The sequence below is a fragment of the Oncorhynchus nerka genome, linkage group LG12 (assembly GCF_034236695.1).
Source record: "Oncorhynchus nerka isolate Pitt River linkage group LG12, Oner_Uvic_2.0, whole genome shotgun sequence".
NCBI lineage: Eukaryota > Metazoa > Chordata > Actinopteri > Salmoniformes > Salmonidae > Oncorhynchus > Oncorhynchus nerka.
In genome coordinates, this window is record NC_088407.1 from 23,613,413 (window position 1) to 23,636,657 (window position 23,245).

Here is a 23,245-nt window from a genome sequence, read left to right on the forward strand (position 1 = left end):
AGCTTATCTAAGGTGTCATTAGTCCCAAAAGTTGTAACCAAGAGTTTCTATTGGACAAATTCAGGTATTTTTTTATCCTCGTGTCATTTGCTTCCGTTTAAGAAACGTTATAACATACCTTAGAGTGTTAGGCTTTCACAATGCAATTCAGGGAAACAGATCTTAATTGTGTTGCCAGAGAAAGGAGTCAGAATGAGTGCATTCAGGTGTGTGTCACGTAAATTTTTATCACAAAAAAAAACAAATAAACCAACACCTCAAGACACAACGCCTCTCCCCATGTGACCTACTTGTTGTGTGTATGCACTGACATGTATGTGGAACTGATTGATGAACAGACAAACACACTACGTGTTCATGTTTTTAAATGTGTGTCAATTGTAAAGTATTAGTGTAACGGTTTTCTTCTATCTCCTCCTCGGAAGAGGAGGTGTAGCAAGGATCGGACCAAAATGCAGCGTGGCTATTGCAATCCAAGTTTATTTAATAATAAAGAAACACGAACTTTACAAAAAAAACAATAAACGTAATGAGAAAACCGAAACAGCCTAAACTGGTGCAAACTAACAACGAGGACACTAAGGACAATCACCCACAATACAACCAAAGAATATGGCTGCCTAAATATGGTTCCCAATCAGAGACAACGATAACCACCTGCCTCTGATTGAGAACCACTCCAGACAGCCATAGACTTTCCTAGAACACCCTACTAAGCTACAATCCCACTAACATACACACCAAAACCCCCAGACAAAACACACCACAATACAAAAACTCCATGCCACACCCTGGCCTGACCCAATACATGAAGAAAAACACAAAATACTTAGACCAGGGCGTGACAATTAGTGTGTTTTTCGTTATGTGTCGGATCCCAGTAAGATTAGCTGTCGCCATTGGCGTCGGCTAATGGGGATCCCAATAAAAAATAAATCTAATCAAAATAGACAAAAAGGCAAGTTATTATTTTAATTATTTAAATTTCTGTAGACCAGTTGAGAACAAGTTCTCATTTACAACTGTAACCTGGCCAAAAGAACACAGAGATACAGATGGGATTAACAAACAATCTGTATACACTGTGTGCAAATGAAGTAAGGAGGTTGGTTACCTCTTGAAGCTAGGGGGCACTATTTTTATGTTTGGAAAAATAACGTTCCCAAAGTAAACGGCCTATTTCTCATGACCAGATGCTAGAATATGCATATAATTGACAGATTGGGATAGAAAACACTCAAAAGTTTCCAAAACTGTAAAAATATTGTCTGTGAGTATAACAGAACTGATATTGCAAGCGAAAGCCTGAGGATCTAATGAAGCCTGATTCTTCGTGATGTTTTCTGTCCTCTGGTACAGAGAGCTGTCTGCAGATGAAGAGGTCCCAATGAATGTCCTAAGAGAATAAGGGTACATACTTGTATTCCATGGGTTATATGTGTACCTATGTTAGCAAATGTTGTGAACAAAAATATTGAATCAAAAGTCACACACACAATGTATAAAACTGTTACAACTGGAGCAGGTCAACCCTGCTGGGTGGGCAGGCTTCTGTTCCAGCCCAGCACTAATACACCTGATTTGACTTATCAAACCTAATTAGTTGGTAATCCAGTTTGCTATTGCTGGGCTGGAATAGAAGTCTGCTTACTAAGTAGATCAGAGATCAGTGGAGTGAGGTTGGCCACCTCTGGAATTGACTTTCTTTACTTGAAATTACTTTTTAGTAATAGTCTACTTCAGGGCTATTGAACTTACCCTATGAGGTCCAGAGTCAGCATGGTTTCCCCCCATGATTAAAGGGGGACATGACTGCAAGTGTTTGGGATGCACTGATCCACAGTGCCTATAGAAAGTATACACCCCCCTTGGATTTCTTTACATTTTATTGTGTTACAAAGTGGTATTAAAATGTGTAGAATTGTCTTTTCACTTTGACATTATATAGTATTTTGTGTTGATGAATTACCAATACAAATACAATTAAATATATGTAACAAAATGTGAATTAAGCAACCCCATGCTTCAGCCTTTTTATTTATAGCCATTATGCTGCACCATTTGGGCTACAGGTGATAGTACTTATTGCTAAATGGCGCAGCAGCCTGATAATATGGACCAATATGTTGTTAGGCTCATTTCTGGTGGTGTCAACAATAATTTTATATTAATTTAAAAAAAAAAGAAATGCCAAGCATGGTGAAGGGTACACAAATAAGAATAATGTGTTATGACATTTAAATGTAGTTAAAGAGGGTGTTCGGTGGTGACTATTTATACTGTCATCAAATCAAATTGTAGTAGTCACATGAGCTGAATACAACAAGGGTAAACCTTACAGTGAAATGCTTACTTACAAGCCCCTAACCAACCATGCAGTTTAAAAAATACAAATAAGAATAAGAAATAAAAGTAATTAAAGAGCAGCAGTAAAATAACAATAGCGAGACTATATACAGGGGGTACCGGTACAGCATCAATGTGCGGGGGCACCAGTTAGTAGGTAATTGAGGTAATATGTACATGTAGGTAGAGTTATTAAAGTGACTATGCATAGATAATAACAGAGAGCAGCAGCGATGTAAAAGAGGGGGGAGATGCAAATAGTGTGGGTAGCCATTTGATTAGATGTTCAGGAGTCTTATTGCTTGGGGGTAGAAGCTGTTTAGAATCTTCTTGGACCTAGACTTGGCGCTCCGGTACCGCTTGACATGCGGTAGCAGAGAAAACAGTCTATGCCTAGGGTGGCTGGAGTTATTTGACCATTTTTAGGGCCTTCCTCTGACACCACCTGATATAAAGGTCCTGGGTGGCAGGAAGCTGGGATCCAGTCATGTACTGGGCCGTAAGTATTACCCTCTGTAGTGCCTTGCGGTCGGAGGCCGAGCAGTTGCCATACCAGGCCGTGATGCAACCATGCTCTAAAGGTGCAGCTGTAGAACCTTTTGAGAATCTGAGGACCCATGCCAGGAAAAGGAGGTGCATGGACCATGTTAGATTGTTGGTGATGTGGACACAAAGTAACTTGAAGCTCTCATTATTATGGAATGGGATCTGGTGTGTTGATCCCGGAACCCATTGACCCTGACCCCCAATATGCAACATAAAGTTATGCTCTTGCTTATCCCTTGTCCTCCTTTGTTTGGAATTTGCCACCTACATGGTACCCTCTGCTGAAAAATGATCTCCTCTGAAATCAGCTGACTTGGTGAGAGGGGGAGTACTATACTGGTGAGGTGAGGTGGGAGGAGAATACTGGGATATAAGACCTTGCCTCTTTTTCTCTCCTTCTCTATTCCTCTGACTGCAGAACTGAGTCAAAGCATTTCCTGGCACAGAGGTAAGTTTAAAGGTACAATATTCAACCTGAAATATATTATCCCCAGCACCATGGTGTCTATATGTAAAAACAGCTTTTTTTGTAGTGAAAAATATACGAAAATGTTTTAAGTTGAGTTAAGCCCCATGCACAAGGCCAGTTCAGGTGGTCCGGGCGTGCAGTCCTTGGTTGGACCACACATGTTGTCCTGCACTTGCTGTCTGGGTTGGTCCGTGTCGGTGTTGGTCCGTGTCGGAGTTGGTCCGTGCACATTGTCCGGTTGGTCTGTGTGAGAGGATGAATAGGTTTTTATAGTTTATAAGGCTATGCTTGTTAACATAGAGAAAGGGTCATGTAGAATGAACAGTAACAGTCAAGGACAAGAAAGTGGATTTTTTAGAATATGGCTGGGAGTTAATCACACAATGTACTGTATGAAGCTATATCATAAAAGTACAGTGGGGCAAAAAAGTATTTAGTCAGCCACCAATTGTGCAAGTTCTCCCACTTAAAAAGATGAGAGGCCTGTAATTTTCATCATAGGTACACTTCAACTATGACAGACAAAATGAGAAGAAATCCAGAAAATCACATTGTAGGATTTTTAATGAATTTATTTGCAAATTATGGTGGAAAATAAGTACGCTTATATCAGAGATACTTAATAGTATATGTTACTTTGATATGGTTATATAAGACAGATGGTTACTTACAGTAAAAATGTATAGCAACCCAAAGGTTGCGAGTTCAAATGTCATCACTGAGATTCCAACATGGATTGTCTACTCAGTGAAAACAGGGTGATGAGGGAGTCGCTACTAGACATACAAACCCATAGCATGCGTGAAAATGTAATATTTTAGGGGATTCCTCAGATGCGTATCCAATGATCCAGAAGTGGCGATCAGAGAGTTCTTGTAATCTGCCTTGAAACTTCATCTAGAGACTGTAAACAAGGTGGTATTCCACCGAGGGTTACAGACTGAGGGTCCCTGACCTATCTTCGCAAAAATCTGAACACTACCAGCAAAAAGGAGCTGAACAAAAGCAGGGGAAGGGAGCCTAAAGGGACCAAATTCGGTCTCAATTACAAATTTCCCCATGAGTTAAATTAACATCTCAAGAGGCTGTATCCTGTGCAGAGGCAACAGAGGGAGAGGGGTAAGCGTTCCTTTCTCATTGTGGACAAACTCTTTATAGCTGGACAGCTCTTCTGAGACAGCTCCATAACACTATGGCTGTACTAAATTCTTCAGGGACGTCAGGTTACAGAAAAGTGGGGACTGTAAAAATATCTGAACTCTATCAAGTTCATATGCGCACACACACTTAATTACACGCTCGCTTACACATACGGATTCATACACACACACTTGATCCCTCTTCTCTCCCTCTCGATTGTCGAGACCTAATTTTATATGTTTTGTCTGTCTATCTTTTGTATGTCTTTGTCTACATGTTTATCTGTGTTCACAATAAACAATGGGAAGATATCAGATTAGGGACATTGGGGAATAATAACATATTGTACGGAATACATTTGTACTGTAGTGAAGCCGTTTCTAGAGTAATGCAAGGTCTCTTTCCTAATCATGTGAAACGTCAATTGCTATGGAAATGCTGGGATGTGTTTTTCTATGAAAATTATGCAACTATGATGGCGATAAAATATGGATTACAATTATCATCCTGAATATTAAGGCTATACTCACTTCATGTTACACACAACCATGCAAATTGGCTGGGTTATTATTTATTTGGACATCACACATATTCTTACTCTTATCCAGACATCATATACACTCACTAAATCACATCCAATATCACAAACATCAACCTACTCAGATTTACTACACACATCTTGACTACATTTTTGAATATCTGTGGCATTGGCTCACAGGCAAACAGGCAAGGGAATAAAACAAATATTGCTAGAACCTGTTTCTTGAATTCTAAACAGACATTTTAAATCTCAAATTTTGATCGTTATAATACCTCTGATGGCAGTAACTTTACAGGCACTAATTATGGTCAATTTAGACTGAGAATAGTATATAGTTGTGGTAAGGGGTGAAAGAAGTTATAAATAGCCAGTTATAATTGTAACGGTTTAGCAGATTATTTAAAAAAAGATCACTTTCCATGGCTAAAAGAAAAGGAATATAACATATGCGGTTTACAGAAAACTCACTCTACATCCTTAGAATAAGTTGTTGTAACGGATCTCCTCTTCGTCTGAGGAGGAGTAGGAAGGATCGGATCAATATGCAGCGTGGTAAGTATCCATCATTTTTTAATAAACTGAACACTAGAACAAAAAAAACAAACAAAGCGGAACAAACAAAACAGTTCTGTCTGGTGCAGACACACAAAGACAGAAAACTACCCACACCTCAAGTGGGAAAACAGGCTGCCTAAGTATGGTTCTCAATCAGAGACAACGAGACTCTGATTGGGAACCATACCAGGCCAAACACATAGAAATACAAAACAGAACGAAACATAAAATGCCCACCCCAACTCATGCCCTGACCAAACTAAAATAGAGACATAAAAAAAGGAACTAAGGTCAGGACGTGACAGTTGTGTGGAAAAAAGGATTGGGGTGGTGAACAGTGGAGGAAGGGGAGGACCATCCTCAGTGAAATTGCACAAACATAAAAATAGTGAAATACTAAAAAAGTTAACCTTTTACCATAAAACTATATTAAATATATTCATATGTCACCCAAAAATGTATTTAAACAGTTTTGCAACAAAGGTATCCATGTATGCCGATGACTCAAGTTTTATATTAATTCTGCAAGCTAGATCCCTGCAATGTCTACTTGAAGATCTAGATAACTTTTCTGGACTGAAACCTAATTATGATAAGTGTACAATATTACGTATTGGATCTTTAAAATAAAACTTTTACATTATCTTGCAGTTACCCTATAAAATGGGCTCACGGTGAAGTAGACATACTTGGTATTCATATCCACAATGAATTTCAATAAACAAGATCTTTCAACCATAGAGTGCTAAATACTTTCCTATTTTGTAAGGGTTTTTGTCTGACGAAAGAGGAGTAGTATGAAGGATCGGAGGAACAATGCGCAGCGTGGTAAGTGTTCATAGTTTTTTTAATGAATAACGAACACTGAACAAAACAATAAACGTGAAGTAATCAAAACAGAAACAGTCCTGTGTGGCACAAACACGGAAAAATAAACACCCACGAAACACAGGTGGAAAAAAGCTACCTAAGTATGATTCTCAATCAGAGACAACTAACGACACCTGCCTTTGATTGTGAACCATACTAGGCCGAACACAGAAACCAACATAGAAAAACAAACATGCCCACCCCAACTCACGCCCTGACCATACTAAAATAAAGACAAAACAAAGGAACTAAGGTCAGAACGTGACATATTTATGGGAAAAAAATCCCATGATTAACTCCTTAGTCTCAGTTTACTCAATTACTTATGGCGCTGCCTACTCCTGATGATTTGTTTTTCAAATCATATGAGCAAAAAATATTTATCTTTATCTGGGTTGCTAAACCAGACAAGATAAAGCTTGCCTATTTATATAATGAATGTGAACATGGTGATTTGAGATGATTAAATATAAAAGCACTAAGACTCTCTCTAAAAGCTTCACTCATATAAAAGTTTTACTTGAACCCTAAATAGTTTTCAAGTAGATGACTAAGAAAAGCTCATCCATTGTTTAAAATGGCCTGTTTGCCTTCGTGCAGATTGCCATGTCTCCTTTTCGATTAATTGAAAATAAAAATAAATATCTAAATATCTGTCTTTTTCAAACAAGCATTGTAGAGCTGGTTCCGAATTAAATTTCTTCCACCTGAAAAGATAGAACAAATATTACAACAAATATTATGGCTTAACTCAAATGTGCTGGTTGAAAAAAAAAACTCTATTTATGGAAAAGATGTTTGAAAAGGGTACTTTGATTATAAATGAATGAATGATAGAGTTGTGTATTTTAGTTATCAGAATTGTAAAGGAAGGTCTGTTCAATCTACGATAATAACCAATTGATTTTTATTTTTTAAATTTTATTTAACCTTAATTTAATTAACTAGGCAAGTCAGTTAAGAACAAATTATTATTTACAATGACGGCCTACCAAAAGGCAAAACGCCTCCTGCCGGGACGGGGCCTGGGATTAAAAAATATACAAATAAATACAATATAAATATAGGACAAAAACACATCACAACAAGAGAGACACAATACTACATAAAGAGAGACCTGTGACAACAACATAGCAAGGTAGCAACACATAACACAGCATGGTGGCAACACAACATGACAACAACATGGTATCAACACAGCATGGTAGCAGCACAAAAAAGAGGTACAAACATTGGGCACAGTCAACAGCACAAAGGTCAAGAAGGTAGAGACAACAATACATCATACAAGCACCCACAACTGTCAGTAAGAGTGTCCATGATTGAGTCTTTCAAATAAGAGATTGAGGTAAAACTGTCCAGTTTGAGTGTTTGTTACAGCTTGTTCCAGTCGCTAGCTGCAGCGAACTGAAAAGAGGAGTGACCCTGGGATGTGTGTGCTTTGGGGACCTTTAACAGAATGTGACTGGCGGAACGGGAGTTGTATGTAGAGAATGAGGCCAGCAGTAGATATCTCAGATAGGGGGGAGTGAGGCCCAAGAGGCTTTTATAAATAAGCATCAACCAGTGCGACGGGTATACAGAGATGACCAGTTTACAGAGGAGTATAGAGTGCAGTGATGTGTCCGATAAGGAGCATTGGTGGCGAATCTGATGGCTGAATGGTAAAGAACATCTAGCCGCTCGAGAGCACCCTTACCTGCCGATCTATAAATGAAGTCTCTGTAATCTAGCATGGGTAGGATGGTCATCTGAATCAGGGTTTGTTTGGCAGCTGGGGTGAAAGAGGAGCAATTACAATAGAGGAAACCATGTGTAGATTTAACTATAGACTGCAGCTTTGATATCTTCAGAAAGAAGAACAGTGTACCATCTAGCCATACTCCCAAGTACTTGTATGAGGTGACTACCTCAAGCTCTAAACCCTCAGAGGTAGTAATAACACCTGTGGGAAGAGGGGCATTCTTCTACCAAACCATATGACCTTTGTTTTGGAGGTGTTCAGAACAAGGTTAAGGGTAGATAAAGCTTGTTAGACACTAAGAAAGCTTTGTTGTAGAGCATTTAACACAAAATCCAGGGAGGGGCCAGTTGAGCATAAGACTGTATCATCTGAATATAAATGGATGAGAGAGCTTCCTACTGCCTGAGCTATGTTATTCATGTAAATTGAAAAGAGAGTAGGGCCTAGGATTGAGCCTTGGGGTACTCCCTTGGTGACAGGCAAAGGCTGAGATAGCAGATTTTCAAACTTTATACACTGCACTCTTTGAGAGAGGTAGTTAGCAAACCCGGCCAAAGACCCCTCAGAGACATCAATACTCTTTAGCCACAAGAATGGAATGGTCTACCATATCAAACGCTTTGGCCAAGTCAATAAAAATAGCAGCACAATATTGCTTAGAATCAAGGGAAATGGTGACATCATTGAGTACCTTTAAGGTTGCAGTGACATATCCATAACCTGAGCGGTAACCAGATTGCAGACCCGAGAGAATACAATAGACAAAATGGGAACCTCCCCAGAGAGAAGGGACAGGGCTGGTAAAACCTTGGATCATTGCTATTCTAACTTCCGCAATGCATATAAGGCCATCCCCCGCCGTCCTTTCGGAAAAGCTGACCACGACTCCATTTTGTTGCTCCCTGCCTACAGACAGAAGCTAAAACAAGAAGCTCCCACACTGAGGTCTGTTCAACGCTGGTCCGACCAATCTGATTCCACGCTCCAAGACTGCTTCCATCACGTGGACTGGGATATGTTTCGTATTGCGTCAAACAACAACATTGACGAATACGCTGATTCGGTGAGCGAGTTCATTAGAACGTGCGTTGAAGATGTCGTTCCCATAGCAACGATTAAAACATTCCCAAACCAGAAACCGTGGATTGATGGCAGCATTCGCGTGAAAAAGCGCGAACCACTGCTTTTAATCAGGGCAAGGTGACCGGAAACATGACCTAATACAAACAGTGTAACTATTCCCTCCGCAAGGCAATCAAACAAGCTAAGCGTCAGTATAGAGACAAAGTAGAATCGCAATTCAACGGCTCAGACACAAAAAGAAAACCAGCTCAGTCACGGACAATGCCTTGCTCCCAGGCAGACTAAATAACTTTTTTGCCCGCTTTGAGGACAATACAGTGCCACTGACACGGCCGCAACCAAAACATGCGGACTCTCCTTCACTGCAGCCGAGGTGAGCAAAACACTTAAATGTGTTAACCCTCGCAAGGCTGCAGGCCCAGACGGCATCCCCAGCCGCGCCCTCAGAGCATGCGCAGACCAGCTGGCTGGTGTGTTTACGGACATATTCAATCAATCAAGGCGCAGCAGCGCCTCTTCAACCTCAGGAGGCTGAAGAAATTTGGCTTGTCACCAAAAGCACTCACAAACTTCTACATCACCGCCTGGTACGGCAACTGCTCCGCCCACAACCGTAAGGCTCTCCAGAGGGTAGTGAGGTCTGCACAACGCATCACCGGGGGCAAACTACCTGCCCTCCAGGACACCTACACCACCCGATGTCACAGGAAGGCCATAAAGATCATCAAGGAAACAAACACCCGAGCCACTGTCTGCTCACCCCGCTATCATCCAGAAGGCGAGGTCAGTACAGGTGCATCAAAGCTGGGACCGAGAGACTGAAAAACAGCTTCTATCTCAAGGCCATCAGACTGTTAAACAGCCACCACTAACATTGAGTGGCTGCTGCCAACACACTGACTCAACTCCAGCCACTTTAATAATGGGAATTGATGGAAATTGATGTAAAATATATCACTAGCCACTTTAAACAATGCTACTTAATATAAATGTTTACATACCCTACATTATTAATCTCATATGTATATACTGTACTCTATCATCTACTGCATCTTTATGTAATACATGTATCACTAGCCACTTTAAACTATGCCCCTTTGTTTACATACCCTACATTACTCATCTCATATGTATATACTGTACTCTATACCATCTGCTGCATCTTTCCTATGCCGCTCTGTACCATCACTCATTCATATATCTTTATGTACATATTCTTTATCCCTTTTCACTTGTGTGTATAAGGTAGTAGTTTTGGAATTGTTAGCTAGATTACTCGTTGGTTATTACTGCATTGTCGGAACTAGAAGCACAAGCATTTCGCTACACTCGCATTAACATCTGCTAACCATGTGTATGTGACAAATAACATTTGATTTGATTTGTTAACTTCTTACGGATACGTGGGACGTTAGCGCCTCACCTGGCAAAATTCCGGTGAAATTGCAGAGCGCGAAAATCAAAAATACTAAATTCAAATATTCAACATTCCTGAAAATATATGTTTTATACATCAACATGAAGCTTAACTTCTTGTTAATCCAGCCAAGGTGTCAGATTTCAAAAAGGCTTTACGGCGAAAGCAAACCATGCAAATATCTGAGGACAGCACCCAGCACACAAATGCATAACAAATGATTTTCAACCAGGGAGAGGCGACACGAAAGTCAGAAATAGCGAAATAATATATGCTTTACCTTTGAAGATCTTCTTATGTTGTCACTCCAAAAGGTCCCAGTTACATTACATGTGGTCCTTTTGTTCGATAAAGTCCTTTTTCATATCCATAAAAACTCAGTTTAGCTGGCGCGCTTCAGTCAATAATCCACTCCGTTTCCCTCCTTCAAAATGCACACAAAATGAATCCCAAACGTTACAAATAAACTTATCCAAACAAGTCAATCAACATTTATAATGAAACCTTACGTACCCTAATACACAAATAAACGATACAATTTAAGACAGAGAATCATTATTGTCTTTACGGGAGATAAACAAAAAGAATGCGCTCTATCTGCCATGTGCTTGGAAACACTTGGAAACACTACAGCCAAAATGGGAGCCACTTAGAAAAACTACAACTTCTCCCTCATTTTTCCAAAAACCAGCCTGAAACTCTTTCTAAAGACTGTTGACATCTAGTGGAAGCCCTAGGAACTGCAATCGGTGACGATTTTGCCCTATTATAAAAGTGCCAGCCATTGAAATCAGTGATATGCTGATTTTTTTTTTTGGGGGGGGATGGTTTGTCTTCGGGGTTTCCCTGCCATTTCAGTTCTGTTATACTCACAGACATTATTTTAACAGTTTTAGAAACTTTAGAGTGTTTTCTATCCAAATCTACCAATTATATGCATATCCTAGCCCCCTATCCCAAAGAAGTTAAGAAGGTTGGAGATAGGCTTGGCAATTGTAGGGGCAGCAACCATAAAGAAGGGTCTAAACCATCTGACCCAGTTTAAGGAGCTCCTTTAGCACCTCGGACTCAGTGACTGCCTGCAGGGAGAAACTTTGTAGCAGGGCAGGGAAAAAGAGGGAGAAGCATCAGGGATAGTTGCATTAGAAGGGGTGGAAGATGAGGAAATGTTGGAAGGGTAAGGAGGCATGGCTGAGTCAAAAAGATATCCTGACTTAATGAAGTGGTTATTAAAGAGCTCAGCCATGTGCTTCTTGTCAGTAACAACCATATCATCAACATTAAGAGACATGGGCAGCTGTGAGGAGGAGGGTTTATTCTCCAGGTCTTTGTTAAACGTTTTCCAGAACTTCTTAGGGTTAGACCCACAGAGAGAGAACTGCTCCTTAAAGTAACTAACTTTGGCCTTTCAGATAGCCTGAGTGCACTTATTTCTCATTTGCCTGAATGATAGCCAGTCAGCCTGAGTACGCGTGTGCCGAGCATTTTGCCAAATACAATTCTTGAAGTGGAGTAGCTCTGCAAGATCACGGTCGAACCAGGGGCTGAACCTGTTTTTAATTATTGGTTTCTTTATGGGGGCGTGTTTGTCAACAATATCACTGAAAATATCAAAAAAGAAGGTCGGGGCATCTTCAAGCTGGTTTTATACCATTTTACAGAGGCCAGTTCATGAAGGAAGGCTTTTGCTCATTACATTTTTTTACCAAGCGTCCATGACAAATCAGAACAGGTCGTTTCACTGAGCAGCCATTACGAACAGAGGCTGTAAAACAGTGATCACTAAGGTCATTTACAGAAAACACCAGACTGATACCTATCAGGATTATTTGTGAGGATAACATCAAGGAGGGTAGCCTTTTCTGGGTGTTTGGAGTCATATCTTGTGGGATTGGTAATAATCTGAGAAAGATTTAGGGAGTCCTATTGCTTTAGGACTTGGTCAGGTGGTTTAAGCATGTCCCCGTTTAGGTCACCTAGCAGGACAAATTCAGACTTAGTGTAAGGGACCAGGAGAGAGCTTAGGGCAGGTAGGGTACAGGCCGGTGCTGATGGAGGATGATAGCACCCAGCAACAGTCAACAAAGAGCTATTTGAAAGTTTAATGCTTAAAACCATCAAATCAAATTGTTTGGGGACAGACTTGGTGGAGACAACTGAGCACTGAAGGTGATACTTGGTAAAGATTGTCACTCCCCAACCTTTGGAAGAGCTGTCTTGCCAAAAAAGGTTATAACCAGAAAGGTTAACATCAGTATTCAAAACACTCTTCCTTAACCACGTCTCAGTAATGACCAACACATCTGGAATGGAGCTGTGAATCCTCCCTTTCAACTGATCCATTTTACGTAATAAACCTCTAGTGTTAACGTGCAGAAAACCCAGGCTTTTACGAGAGCAGAAATCAGTGAAGCTGATATCAGAGCACAAGTCAGAATTGGCGCTAGCAACAGTAGATGGGCCAGGGTGTACATGCACATTTCCAGATATCATCAACAGTTATACAATCAAGGCACAACATAGTACAGGAGGAGCTCTGCAGTGCTGGTTTATGACATCTGAATGTGTATCAGATGGCAACAAGATCTGAAAAACACATGTTGCCTGTGCTTAGCTCTATTCCATTTATTTTTTACACTAAACAACTCCCTAGTCTTTACTGGTGCCAAACATACCCATAGCATGATGCAGCAACTACCATGCCTGAACATATGAAGAGTGGTACTCAGTGATGTGTTGTATTGGATTTGCCCCAAACATAATACTTTGTATTCAAGACACAAAGTTATGTTATGCCACATTTTTTGCAGTTTTACTTTAGTGCCTTATTGCAAACAGGATGCATGTTTTGAGATATATTAATTCTGTACAAGCTTTTTTTTACACTCTCAAATTGGTCAGTTTTGTGCCATAACTACAATGCTGTTGATCCATCCTCAGTTTCCTCCTATCACAGCCATTAATTCTATAATTGTTTTAAAGTCACCATTTGCCTCATGATGAAATCCCTGAGCGGTTTCATTGAACTGAGTTAGGAAGGACATATGTATCTTTGTAATGACAGGGTGTATTGATACACCATTCAATGTGTATTTAATAACTTCACCATGCTCAAATTGATATTTTTACCCAGCTACCAATGGGTGCCCTTCTTTGCGAGGCATTGAAACACCTCCCTAGTCTTTGTGGGTGAATCTGTGTTTGAAATTCATTGCTTGACTCAGCGACCTTACAGAATATTGTATGTGTGAGGTACAGAGATGAGGTAGTCATTCAAAAATCATTTGAAATGCTATTATTGCACACAGAGTGAGTCCACGCAACTTATTATGTGAATTGCTAAGCATATTTTTTACTCCTGATCTTATTTAGCTTTTCCATAATAAACGGGGTCGAATACTTATTGACTCAAGACATTTCAGCTTTTCATTTTTTATAAATGTATAACAAATTCTAAAAACACAATTCCACTTTGACATTGTGTATTGTGTGTCGGCCATTGAATTTAATATATTTTAAATTGAGGCTGCAACACAACAACATGTGGAAAAAGTCAGGGTGTGTGAATACTTTCTGAAGGTGCACTGTATGTTCATTGAATACCTGGGTGAAAGTGAGTTGTTGCTATCGTTGTTTGTATTGTTGTTATTGGGTTATCTATTTTATATGTTCAGGTAATATGTTTACATGAACATTTATATAGTCTGTTCTTCATTTATTCATCATTTATTAATTACTTTCTAAACATTAAACCCGCTCAGAGCTAAATAAAAAAATTGTTGCGTGAATTTGTACATTCATATTTTGCCTTCAAATAGCTAGGTTGACTGGACAAGGAGTTTAGTTTGCTGAACTTATTTAGACTCAACTTTTCAACAATTCAAATTGTGTCGGGGGTTTCAAAAAAATAAATAGATATATTTGGATCATTTGTGAGGGATTGTTAGGATTTGTTCCTTTTGTCCTTGTCAATCATTGGCTCATTGGTGAAATTAGCATTATGACTTCTTTAATTAAATCATTCAAAAGCCTTTATTAATGCAATTGCAGACAGAAGTTGACAATCAGGAACATATCACTCATGTGTCCGAGTAAGTTCTGCACCAAAGAAAAGGTCTTAATTTGTTTTGTTAACCTTTTGTGACTAGGGGGCAGTATTTTCATTTTTGGAAAAATGACGTTCCCGTAGTAAACGGGATATTTTGTCAGGACAAGAGGCTAGAATATGCATATAATTGACAGCGTAGGATAGAACACACTCTAAAGTTTCCAAAACTGTAAAAATATTGTCTGTGAGTATAACAGAACTGATATTGCATGCGAAAGCCTGAGAAAAATCCAATCCGGAAGTGACTCATCTTTTGAAAGCTATGCGTTCCAATGCGTCCCTATAGAGCAGTGAATGGGCTATCAACCAGATTACTTTTTCTCCGTATTCCCCAAGGTGTCTACGCATTTATGTTGAAGAATAACCGTAAGCGGCTACATTGCGCAACTGGTCACCTGATGGCCCCCAGAGTGATTCTTGCGTAAAAAACAGAGGTAGCCATTATTCCAATCGGTCCTACTGAAAAAAACAATTGTCCCGGTGGATATATTAATCGAATAGATATTTGAAAAACACCTTGAGGATTGATTATAAACAACGTTTGCCATGTTTTTGTCGATATTATGGAGCTAATTTGGAATATTTTTCGGCGTGGTCGTGACTGCAATGTGAAGAACAAATGGAGCTATTTCGCCTACAAAAATACTATTTTGGGAAAAAAGGAACATTGGCTATCTAACTGGGAGTCTCGTGAGTGAAAACATCCGAAGCTCATCAAAGGTAAACGATTTAATTTGATTGCTTTTCTGATTTCCGTGACCAAGTTACCTGCTGCTAGCTGGACAAAATGCTATGCTAGGCTATCAATAAACTTACACAAATGCTTGTCTAGCTTTGGCTGTAAAGCATATTTTGAAAAGCTGAGATGACAGGGTGATTAACCTGTTGCTTCTACTCGGGACGCTTGCGTCCCAACTAGAGCTCTGGAAATGCAAATGCGCTACGCTAAATGCTAATAGTATTAGTTAAAACTCAAAAGTTCATTAAAATACACATGCAGGGTATCGAATTAAAGCTACACTCGTTGTGAATCCAGGCAACAAGTCAGATTTTTAAAATGCTTTTCGGCGAAAGCATGAGAAGCTATTATCTGATAGCATGCAACACCCCAAAAGACCCACAGGGGACGTAAACAAAATAATTAGCATTTCGGCGTTACACAAACCGCACAATAAAATAGAAAACATTCATTACCTTTCACCATCTTCTTTGTTGGTACTCCTAGATGTCCCATAAACACTATTTGGGTCTTTATTTCGATTAAATCGGTCCATATAAAGCCTAGATATCGTTATATGTAGACTGTGTGATAAACGAAAAAAACATCGTTTCAAAACGTAACGTCATTTTTTAAAATTCAAAAAGTCGACGATAAACTTTCACAAAACACTTCGAAATACGTTTGTAATGCAACTTTAGGTATTAGTAAACGTTAATAAGCGATAAAATTCATCAGGAGGCGATGTAAAGATCATTAGCTGTCCGTCTGGAAAAATGTCCGGCTAGAAACTCAACGAAAATATCCGGTCCTAGACCGGATTAGATACGGTGTCCTGTATGTGTTTGACCAAGAAAAAACTCGAAGGGAAATGACAAGACTCTAGACACCCTGTGGAAGCTGTAGGTACTGCAACCTCAGTCAATTAATTGTGGTTCACGTTTATCAATGGGTTCAAGTAGCGCATGGATATATTTTCCCCATTTTCAGTGATCAGTTTTTCATGTGCTTTTCGATGTAAATGCCGTTCTGGTAAAGCCACAGCAGTGATTTAACCAGTTTTTTAAACGTCTGAGTGTTTTCTATCCACACAGACTAAGCAAATGCATATACTATATTCCTGGCATGAGTAGCAGGGCGCTGAAATGTTGCGCGATTTTTAACAGAATGTTCAAAAAAGTAGAGGGTCGACTGAAGAGGTTAACAAAAGGCTAAGCTGTGTCTCAATATATTTGACTTGTGATTTTCATGAGTAGGAATATTTTCTAGGAATATTTATGTCCGTTGCATTATGCTAATTAGTGTCAGTTGATGATTACGCTCCCGGACCCGGGATGGGGAGTCACTAGAGGTTTAACGAAAGGCTAAGCTGTGATTTCATGAATAAGATTTTTTTTCTAGTAATATTATTTGACTGTGGCGCTATGCTATTCAGCGTTGCTGATGACAATTATCCCGGATCCGGTATGGGTGGTTCAGAGAGGTTAAACCCTAAGTCTAGCCCTGGTGATGTTACTACCTACGTCATTACCTTTTTACGCCTGAGACCAAAACCATGGCTACAAAGCTATATAAACAACTGCTTTTAGTGTTATCTAAAAACTTAGCAGTAAACGTCCACTCCCCAAAGTTGATTTATTGTGGAATGTTTGCCTAGTCTTATCTCCTTCACTCCCCTGCAGAGTTCTGTCTAAGTCACATTTCTAAAAGGGGTCTTTTTATAATAGGTAGAGAGAGAGATAACTAGAGAACAACTGTGGAACAATTCTAAACCTCTATAATGAAAATATATATTGTTAATCTGTAGTCTAGGACCCTATAAATGTAAGGAGGGAGGGGTTTTATAACTCCCCTTCTATTAATACAATATAAGCATAATCAATTATTCTAATACATCAAGCATTTTGGTACAACCCTTATCGTGACCCCTAGGTGAACCCAATAGGATCATGAAAAAAAATGTTGAGTTTTACAGCAGCCTTTCTTCAACATAAATTACTTATCGTTCCATATTATAGTTAATCCCATTTAACATTTATAGTACTAGAAATCATAACATATTTTCCTAACTCATTAATGTAAAATGTTTATTCCAAGTTGCCTACTGTCATAACTCTCCTGTGAAGATCTGAAGGATAAGATTATAGTGGGTACGCTCTACAGTGCCCTCTCTCTCCCACAGAGGTGGAGGTGGGCGCTTTATGGCGGTTGAAAAATACTCTACTTCTGGGCTCTGTAGTATCAGAGATTGAAATGTGACTGTTTAGCACAGAGCGACACCTGGACATCAAAGGTATTTGATGTCCAGGTGTATTTCTTGTTGTATAAAATAAATGATTGAGTATAGGAATACTTTTGGAAAGATACCAATGTAATCTTAGTCTTCCAAATGAGAATAGTTTTCATAGTAACTAGGATCAGTCATTGGCCACGCCCCCGTGAGCACAGACATTACATGGAACACCCCCTTTCTTCTCCAGTATAAAACCCACTTCCGACAAAATGTACATTAGACCAGAAAAGATGGAAGCTGTCGCTACATGTTGAAATGGTTGGCAACTCTACCAAAGGATAAGACAAGAGAACGTGGAGATCATTCCCACGTTGAAACGGCTAAGAAATCTACGAACTGAAGAACAATTACGCAGACTGCAGCTGTTTAAGTACTTTTTCTGGTAAACAAAACCGGTCAAATAACCGAATGGTACTCTGACATATCTGTTATAACAAGCTACAACTACGAAAGACTTTGATCTCTGGTGGACAAACCAGAGATTTTCTGATGATTGACTAGCGATCGCAGTGAGGGACAACAAAGGCTACACTCGTCAATATGTAATTTGCTATTTATTTTCGAATGAGTGGTTGTTCATGTTCAAAGTATATGCATTTCCATGAGTGTAGTGTAGTCGACGTGGGTCCACTCTGAGTTTCCTGCTCTTGAGCTGGACCCACCCCTTTCCTTTGTCTACCAAGCCGTCATATCGGCTTAGCCCACTAGGGACTTTTTAGTTTATCATGTCAGTAACCAATGTATAACTATTGTGTGTCTGTTCATGTAATTCTGTAATTGATTAGTTAGTAAATAAATATTTATTTATTTTGTGCAGATATCCAAGGGTTTTTGACATTCAGGAATGAGACTGATGAGGTAATAATACATTAATAAATGACTGTAAGATAATGAAATATCTGAAGAGTTATATTTGGGAAGTTGCAACTCTATAAACAACATTTTCCCGTGGTGCCACAACTTCATAGTTAATTACGGAAAAATTACACATAGAGAATTGATTTGATAACATAACAGTCTTCACATTTAATGACAGCAAATGCCACGACACTACATTAAACTTACAAATGCAGTGAAACCAGCTACCTTATCTTTTTAAGTTGGCATGAAAATATACTAACATTCCTGAGTTTGTCAAGTCTTCCAATTTGTTGAAATTATGCTTTCTGTTTACAGAGCTTAATCACCGGTCAACTGTATCTTCCCTGAGTGGATCACACAACCAAGAGACCATCATGGCAAGCAAGTGAGTCTCAGCAGATTTCATTGTTATTACAAATGTTATTGAATGTATATATTGTTTTACTTCTAACCTTCCACTACTCTCAACCCCTCCCATCTATTTCTGAAGACCATCCAGATTGATTTCTATTTGCCCTATATTTTTAACTGTTCTGTTTCACAAAAGTTTTGTACCTAAATACATTTTACGGACAGATTGAACGTTTTATAGATTATTGATGAATGCAAACCGTACAAATCTATTTTCCGTTTTGTCAGACCCAGATTAAGCCTAACTCTGGTCTAAAATGCAGTCTGAATGGAGAATCTCCATTGAAAGTGTTTTTTTTTGTCAAGGAAAAGGCTTAATCTGGATCTGGAAAACCCGTCCCCACAGTCCACTTGATTTGATAAGTGCCATTGGTTGAAAGCTATATGACATTTTAAACAAAACCAATTGCCTTATTGGTAAAGTCTTCATCTTTTTGCCCTCAGATCTCTGAGATCTCTCAGAGAACTTATGATTCTTCCTATACAGTAAAACAAAATTATAAAGTACATTTTATATTATAACATATGTTAATTTATTTCCCATGATTAGAGACACATCGTCAAACATTCAAGACACGATTGCAAGTAACCTTATCGACGAAGGACCTCCTGCAAGGTATCAGCTGGAAACAAAGAAACAGAAGCTAGATGAAGAAGGCCTGCTCAGAAGATGGACCTTTGGAGAGAGAGATTCCACCAAGGTTAACAGAACCGTTCTGATAGTGGGAGAGACAGGAACAGGGAAGTCATCTCTCATCAATACCATGGTCAATTATTTCCTGGGTGTAAAACAGGAGGACAAAGTCTGGTTTGAGATTGTGGAGGAGGAAATAGAGGATGATAAAAAGTCTGAAAGTAAAAAAAAAACTGAAAGTGAAACTACAGGGATTACTGTTTATGAGGTATTTTGGTTTGAGGGATCTAAATTGCCCTACTCTCTCACCATCATCGACACTCCTGGGTATGGAGACACCAGAGGGATTCAAGAAGACCAACTAATCGCTAAAAAACTATTTGAGTTGTTTAGATCTGAATATGGAGTCCATCAAATTGATGCTGTTGGTTTAGTGGTGAAATCAAGTGCAAATCGACTCACTGTTGAACAGAAGTACATATTTGATGCAATTTTGTCCTTATTTGGCAAAGACATGGAGAAGAACATCGTGGCCCTCATCACACACTCAGATGGTTTTGAACCTACTGATGCTCTACAGGCCTTAGAAGATGCTCAAGTCCCCTGTGCAAAAGATGACAGCAATCAATCTATTTATTTCCTATTCAACAACTCTCAAAGAAAGAGTGTCACCTCTGCAAAAGCAACCCAGGCCAAGAAAGAAGAACGTATCTTGAAGAATTTATGGGACGTATCAGAGGAGAGCATGAATGAATTCACAGAGTTCCTGGGTAGAATAACACCTCAAAACGTGAAGATGTCTGAAGGAATTCTGAGAGAGCAGAAACACCTGGAGGAGTGTGTCAGCAACATACGCAAGCAGGTCCACCTGATTGATCTGAAACAGAATGAAATCAAGCAGACTCAAGAAGCACTCGATAAACACAAGAAAGACATGGAGGAAAACAAGGACTTTTCATACAATGTTGACGAGAAATACAAAGGAAAGGCAGATACAAATGGAGATGAGGCTACCACTTGCACAGTCTGTGAGGAGAACTGTCACTATCCAGGCTGTTGGTGGGTCAAAGATCTCTCATGGTGTACTGTGATGAAGAACTTTCACTGCACAAGGTGTACTGGGAAATGTCACTACACCGATCACGTCAAAGAAAAGAAAATGTATGTTTTTATGACCAGGCAGGTTATAAGGACGAATGAGAAATTAAAAAAGACATATGAAATCATTGAGAAAGCGGCTGGGGAGAAAGAGACTCTGATCAGCAGACTTCAGTCAGAGTTGAAGCAGTTCACATCTGAGAAAGCCAGACTGGTGGAAGAATCATACCAGTGTGTCATCAACCTTGAAGAGAAAGCCTTAAAGACCAGCTCACTGTCCACTGCTCAGCATCTGGACTTCCTGATTGAGAAGGTGAAGGAGACAGGAAACACAGAGAAGATTCACAAACTGGAGAAGATGAAGAAGAGAGCTGAGGAGGAATACAAGGGAGCTTTAGATTACTTTAAAGCTGGTATGAAGAAACAGTGAAATCATCTCTTACTGAGATAGTAAAGCAAAAAAATAACATGTGAAAAACATGTGAAAAATAAACATGACCGTAGGATAGAAAAGAGATGCTGGGTGGAAATGAAAGTTGTTCTTCTTAATTATTTTTCTCTTCAAGAAATAATGTACATTTAATGTCAACTACATAATGTTTTGTATGAGAATAACCAATGCTATTTTTTGTTTCTTAATCATAACCTCAGATGATGGATACCTGCCTACATTAATAACACTTTCTTCAATAGCTTGCATATATGGCATTCTTTGTAAATAAAACACCCACAAATGGGGAGATTAATGAAGAAGTTCAGAGAGAACACAAACAACTGGAGGCATTTGGCAGCATCTTACGTGAGTGAATCCACATGACTGATCTGAAGCAGGATGAGATCAAACAGACTCTAAACATCCATGGAGGAACACAAGAAAGACATGGAGTAAAATAAGGACTTAACATATACTGTTGAAGAACATTACAAAGAGAATGTCCCCATAGAATCACCATGGTGGCATTTAACTAAATGTGTAGTATTCTGCAGTGTCTGTGAGGAGAACTGCCACTTTCCAGGCTACTGGTGAGTTATCGTGTAGTGTGATGAATAACAAACAATGCACTTTGTATAAAACTAAATGTCACTACACCAAGCATGTCAAATAATACAAAATGTATGTTACCAAGAACAGATCGGTTCTCAGGACATGTGAGGAATTTAAGAATAGGTTTGAAATCAATAAGAATGCGGCTGTGGAGAAGGGGGGTCTGATCAGTAGACTTCAGACAGAGTTGGAGCAGCTCACACCTGAGAAAGACAGACTGGTGGAGGAATGCTATCAGTGCTTCATCAAAATGGAAGAGATCATATTTTAAGGCCGTCTCACTGTCCACTGCTCTGCATCTGGACTTCCTGATTGTGAAGATGAAGGAGACAGGAAACAGAGAGATGGTTCAAAAACTTGAGGAGATGAAGAAGAGAGCTGAGGAACACAAGGGAGTTAGGGATTATGTTAAAGCTGGTGTGAGTAAAGGGTGGAATCATCTCCAGGGAAAGTACTATTGAAACATATAGTAAAGCAAAAACAATGATGTGGATGTATGTTACATGTATGTAACCTATATACATGTATATATATACTTTTTTGTCACTGGAATTGCATTTTATCCGATAGTATCATTGATTATCTTCATCAAAATGTATGGGAACCTAACAATCAAAAATCTTTCAGAATATATTTGTTGTGAAGTGTTTATCACATACTGTTGATGGGGAACCCTGAAACATTTGTGCATGTTGTCTAGATGTTTCCACTAAGAAATATATTAAATAAATCATCACAAATGAATTATATACGTTCTGACTCTTTTTATATTGTCACTGTCTAAGCTTTTAACTGCCATAATTTGACCCATTTTTCTAGTGACTCACCAAACCAGGCGTATATGACTTTGATTACATCAACACTGAAAACAACAACACTAACAGATAATAGTTGGAGTTTGTAGTATTTTGTGAAAATTGAGACTGATGAGACACCTAGTGGAATGTATTGGATGTTCACTATACTAGACAGTATAACATTGTAATATGGAGAACTGAGGATGTCATATGGTCAGTAAGATATTTCTGAAGCTCAACATTGTCGTCTCTGAATTTCAGCTGTCTCTGACTGGAATAGAGGGGTAATATTCCTCCTATTGTGCAGTACACCGTGTGTCTGGTTTGTTGAGATTATTCCCAAATGCTTCTGCTTTTAGCTGCAATTGACTGTCATACTTTTGTAGTTCCTCCACACAACCAACTGGATGTGACAGAAGTTACTAAAATTGATATATCGCTTTTCTAGATATGTTCAGGGTTGGGTAGGTGACATTCGAAATGTAATCCGTTACAGTTACAAGTTACCTGTCCAAAATTGTAATCAGTAGCGTAACTTTTGGATTACCCAAACTCAGTAATGTAATCTG

At 39.1% G+C, this 23,245-nt stretch overlaps 1 protein-coding gene across 2 annotated transcripts; it reads left to right on the forward strand.

Moving 5' to 3' along the window:
• Window positions 1-3,304: 3,304 nt before the first annotated feature.
• LOC115137981 (uncharacterized) lies at window positions 3,305-22,618 on the forward strand. Of its 2 annotated transcripts, XM_029674349.2 has the most exons (4): window positions 3,305-3,340; window positions 18,648-18,688; window positions 19,007-19,076; window positions 19,653-22,618. In XM_029674349.2, exons 3-4 carry the CDS (start codon window positions 19,066-19,068, stop codon window positions 21,262-21,264), a joined length of 1,623 nt encoding a protein of 540 aa, XP_029530209.1. In that variant the 5' UTR covers window positions 3,305-3,340; window positions 18,648-18,688; window positions 19,007-19,065; the 3' UTR covers window positions 21,265-22,618. The 2 variants fall into 2 exon arrangements, with proteins under 2 accessions (XP_029530209.1, XP_029530210.1); XM_029674350.2 differs by lacking the exon at window positions 18,648-18,688 and having other exon boundaries at window positions 3,311-3,340.
• The last annotated feature ends 627 nt before the right edge of the window (window positions 22,619-23,245 follow it).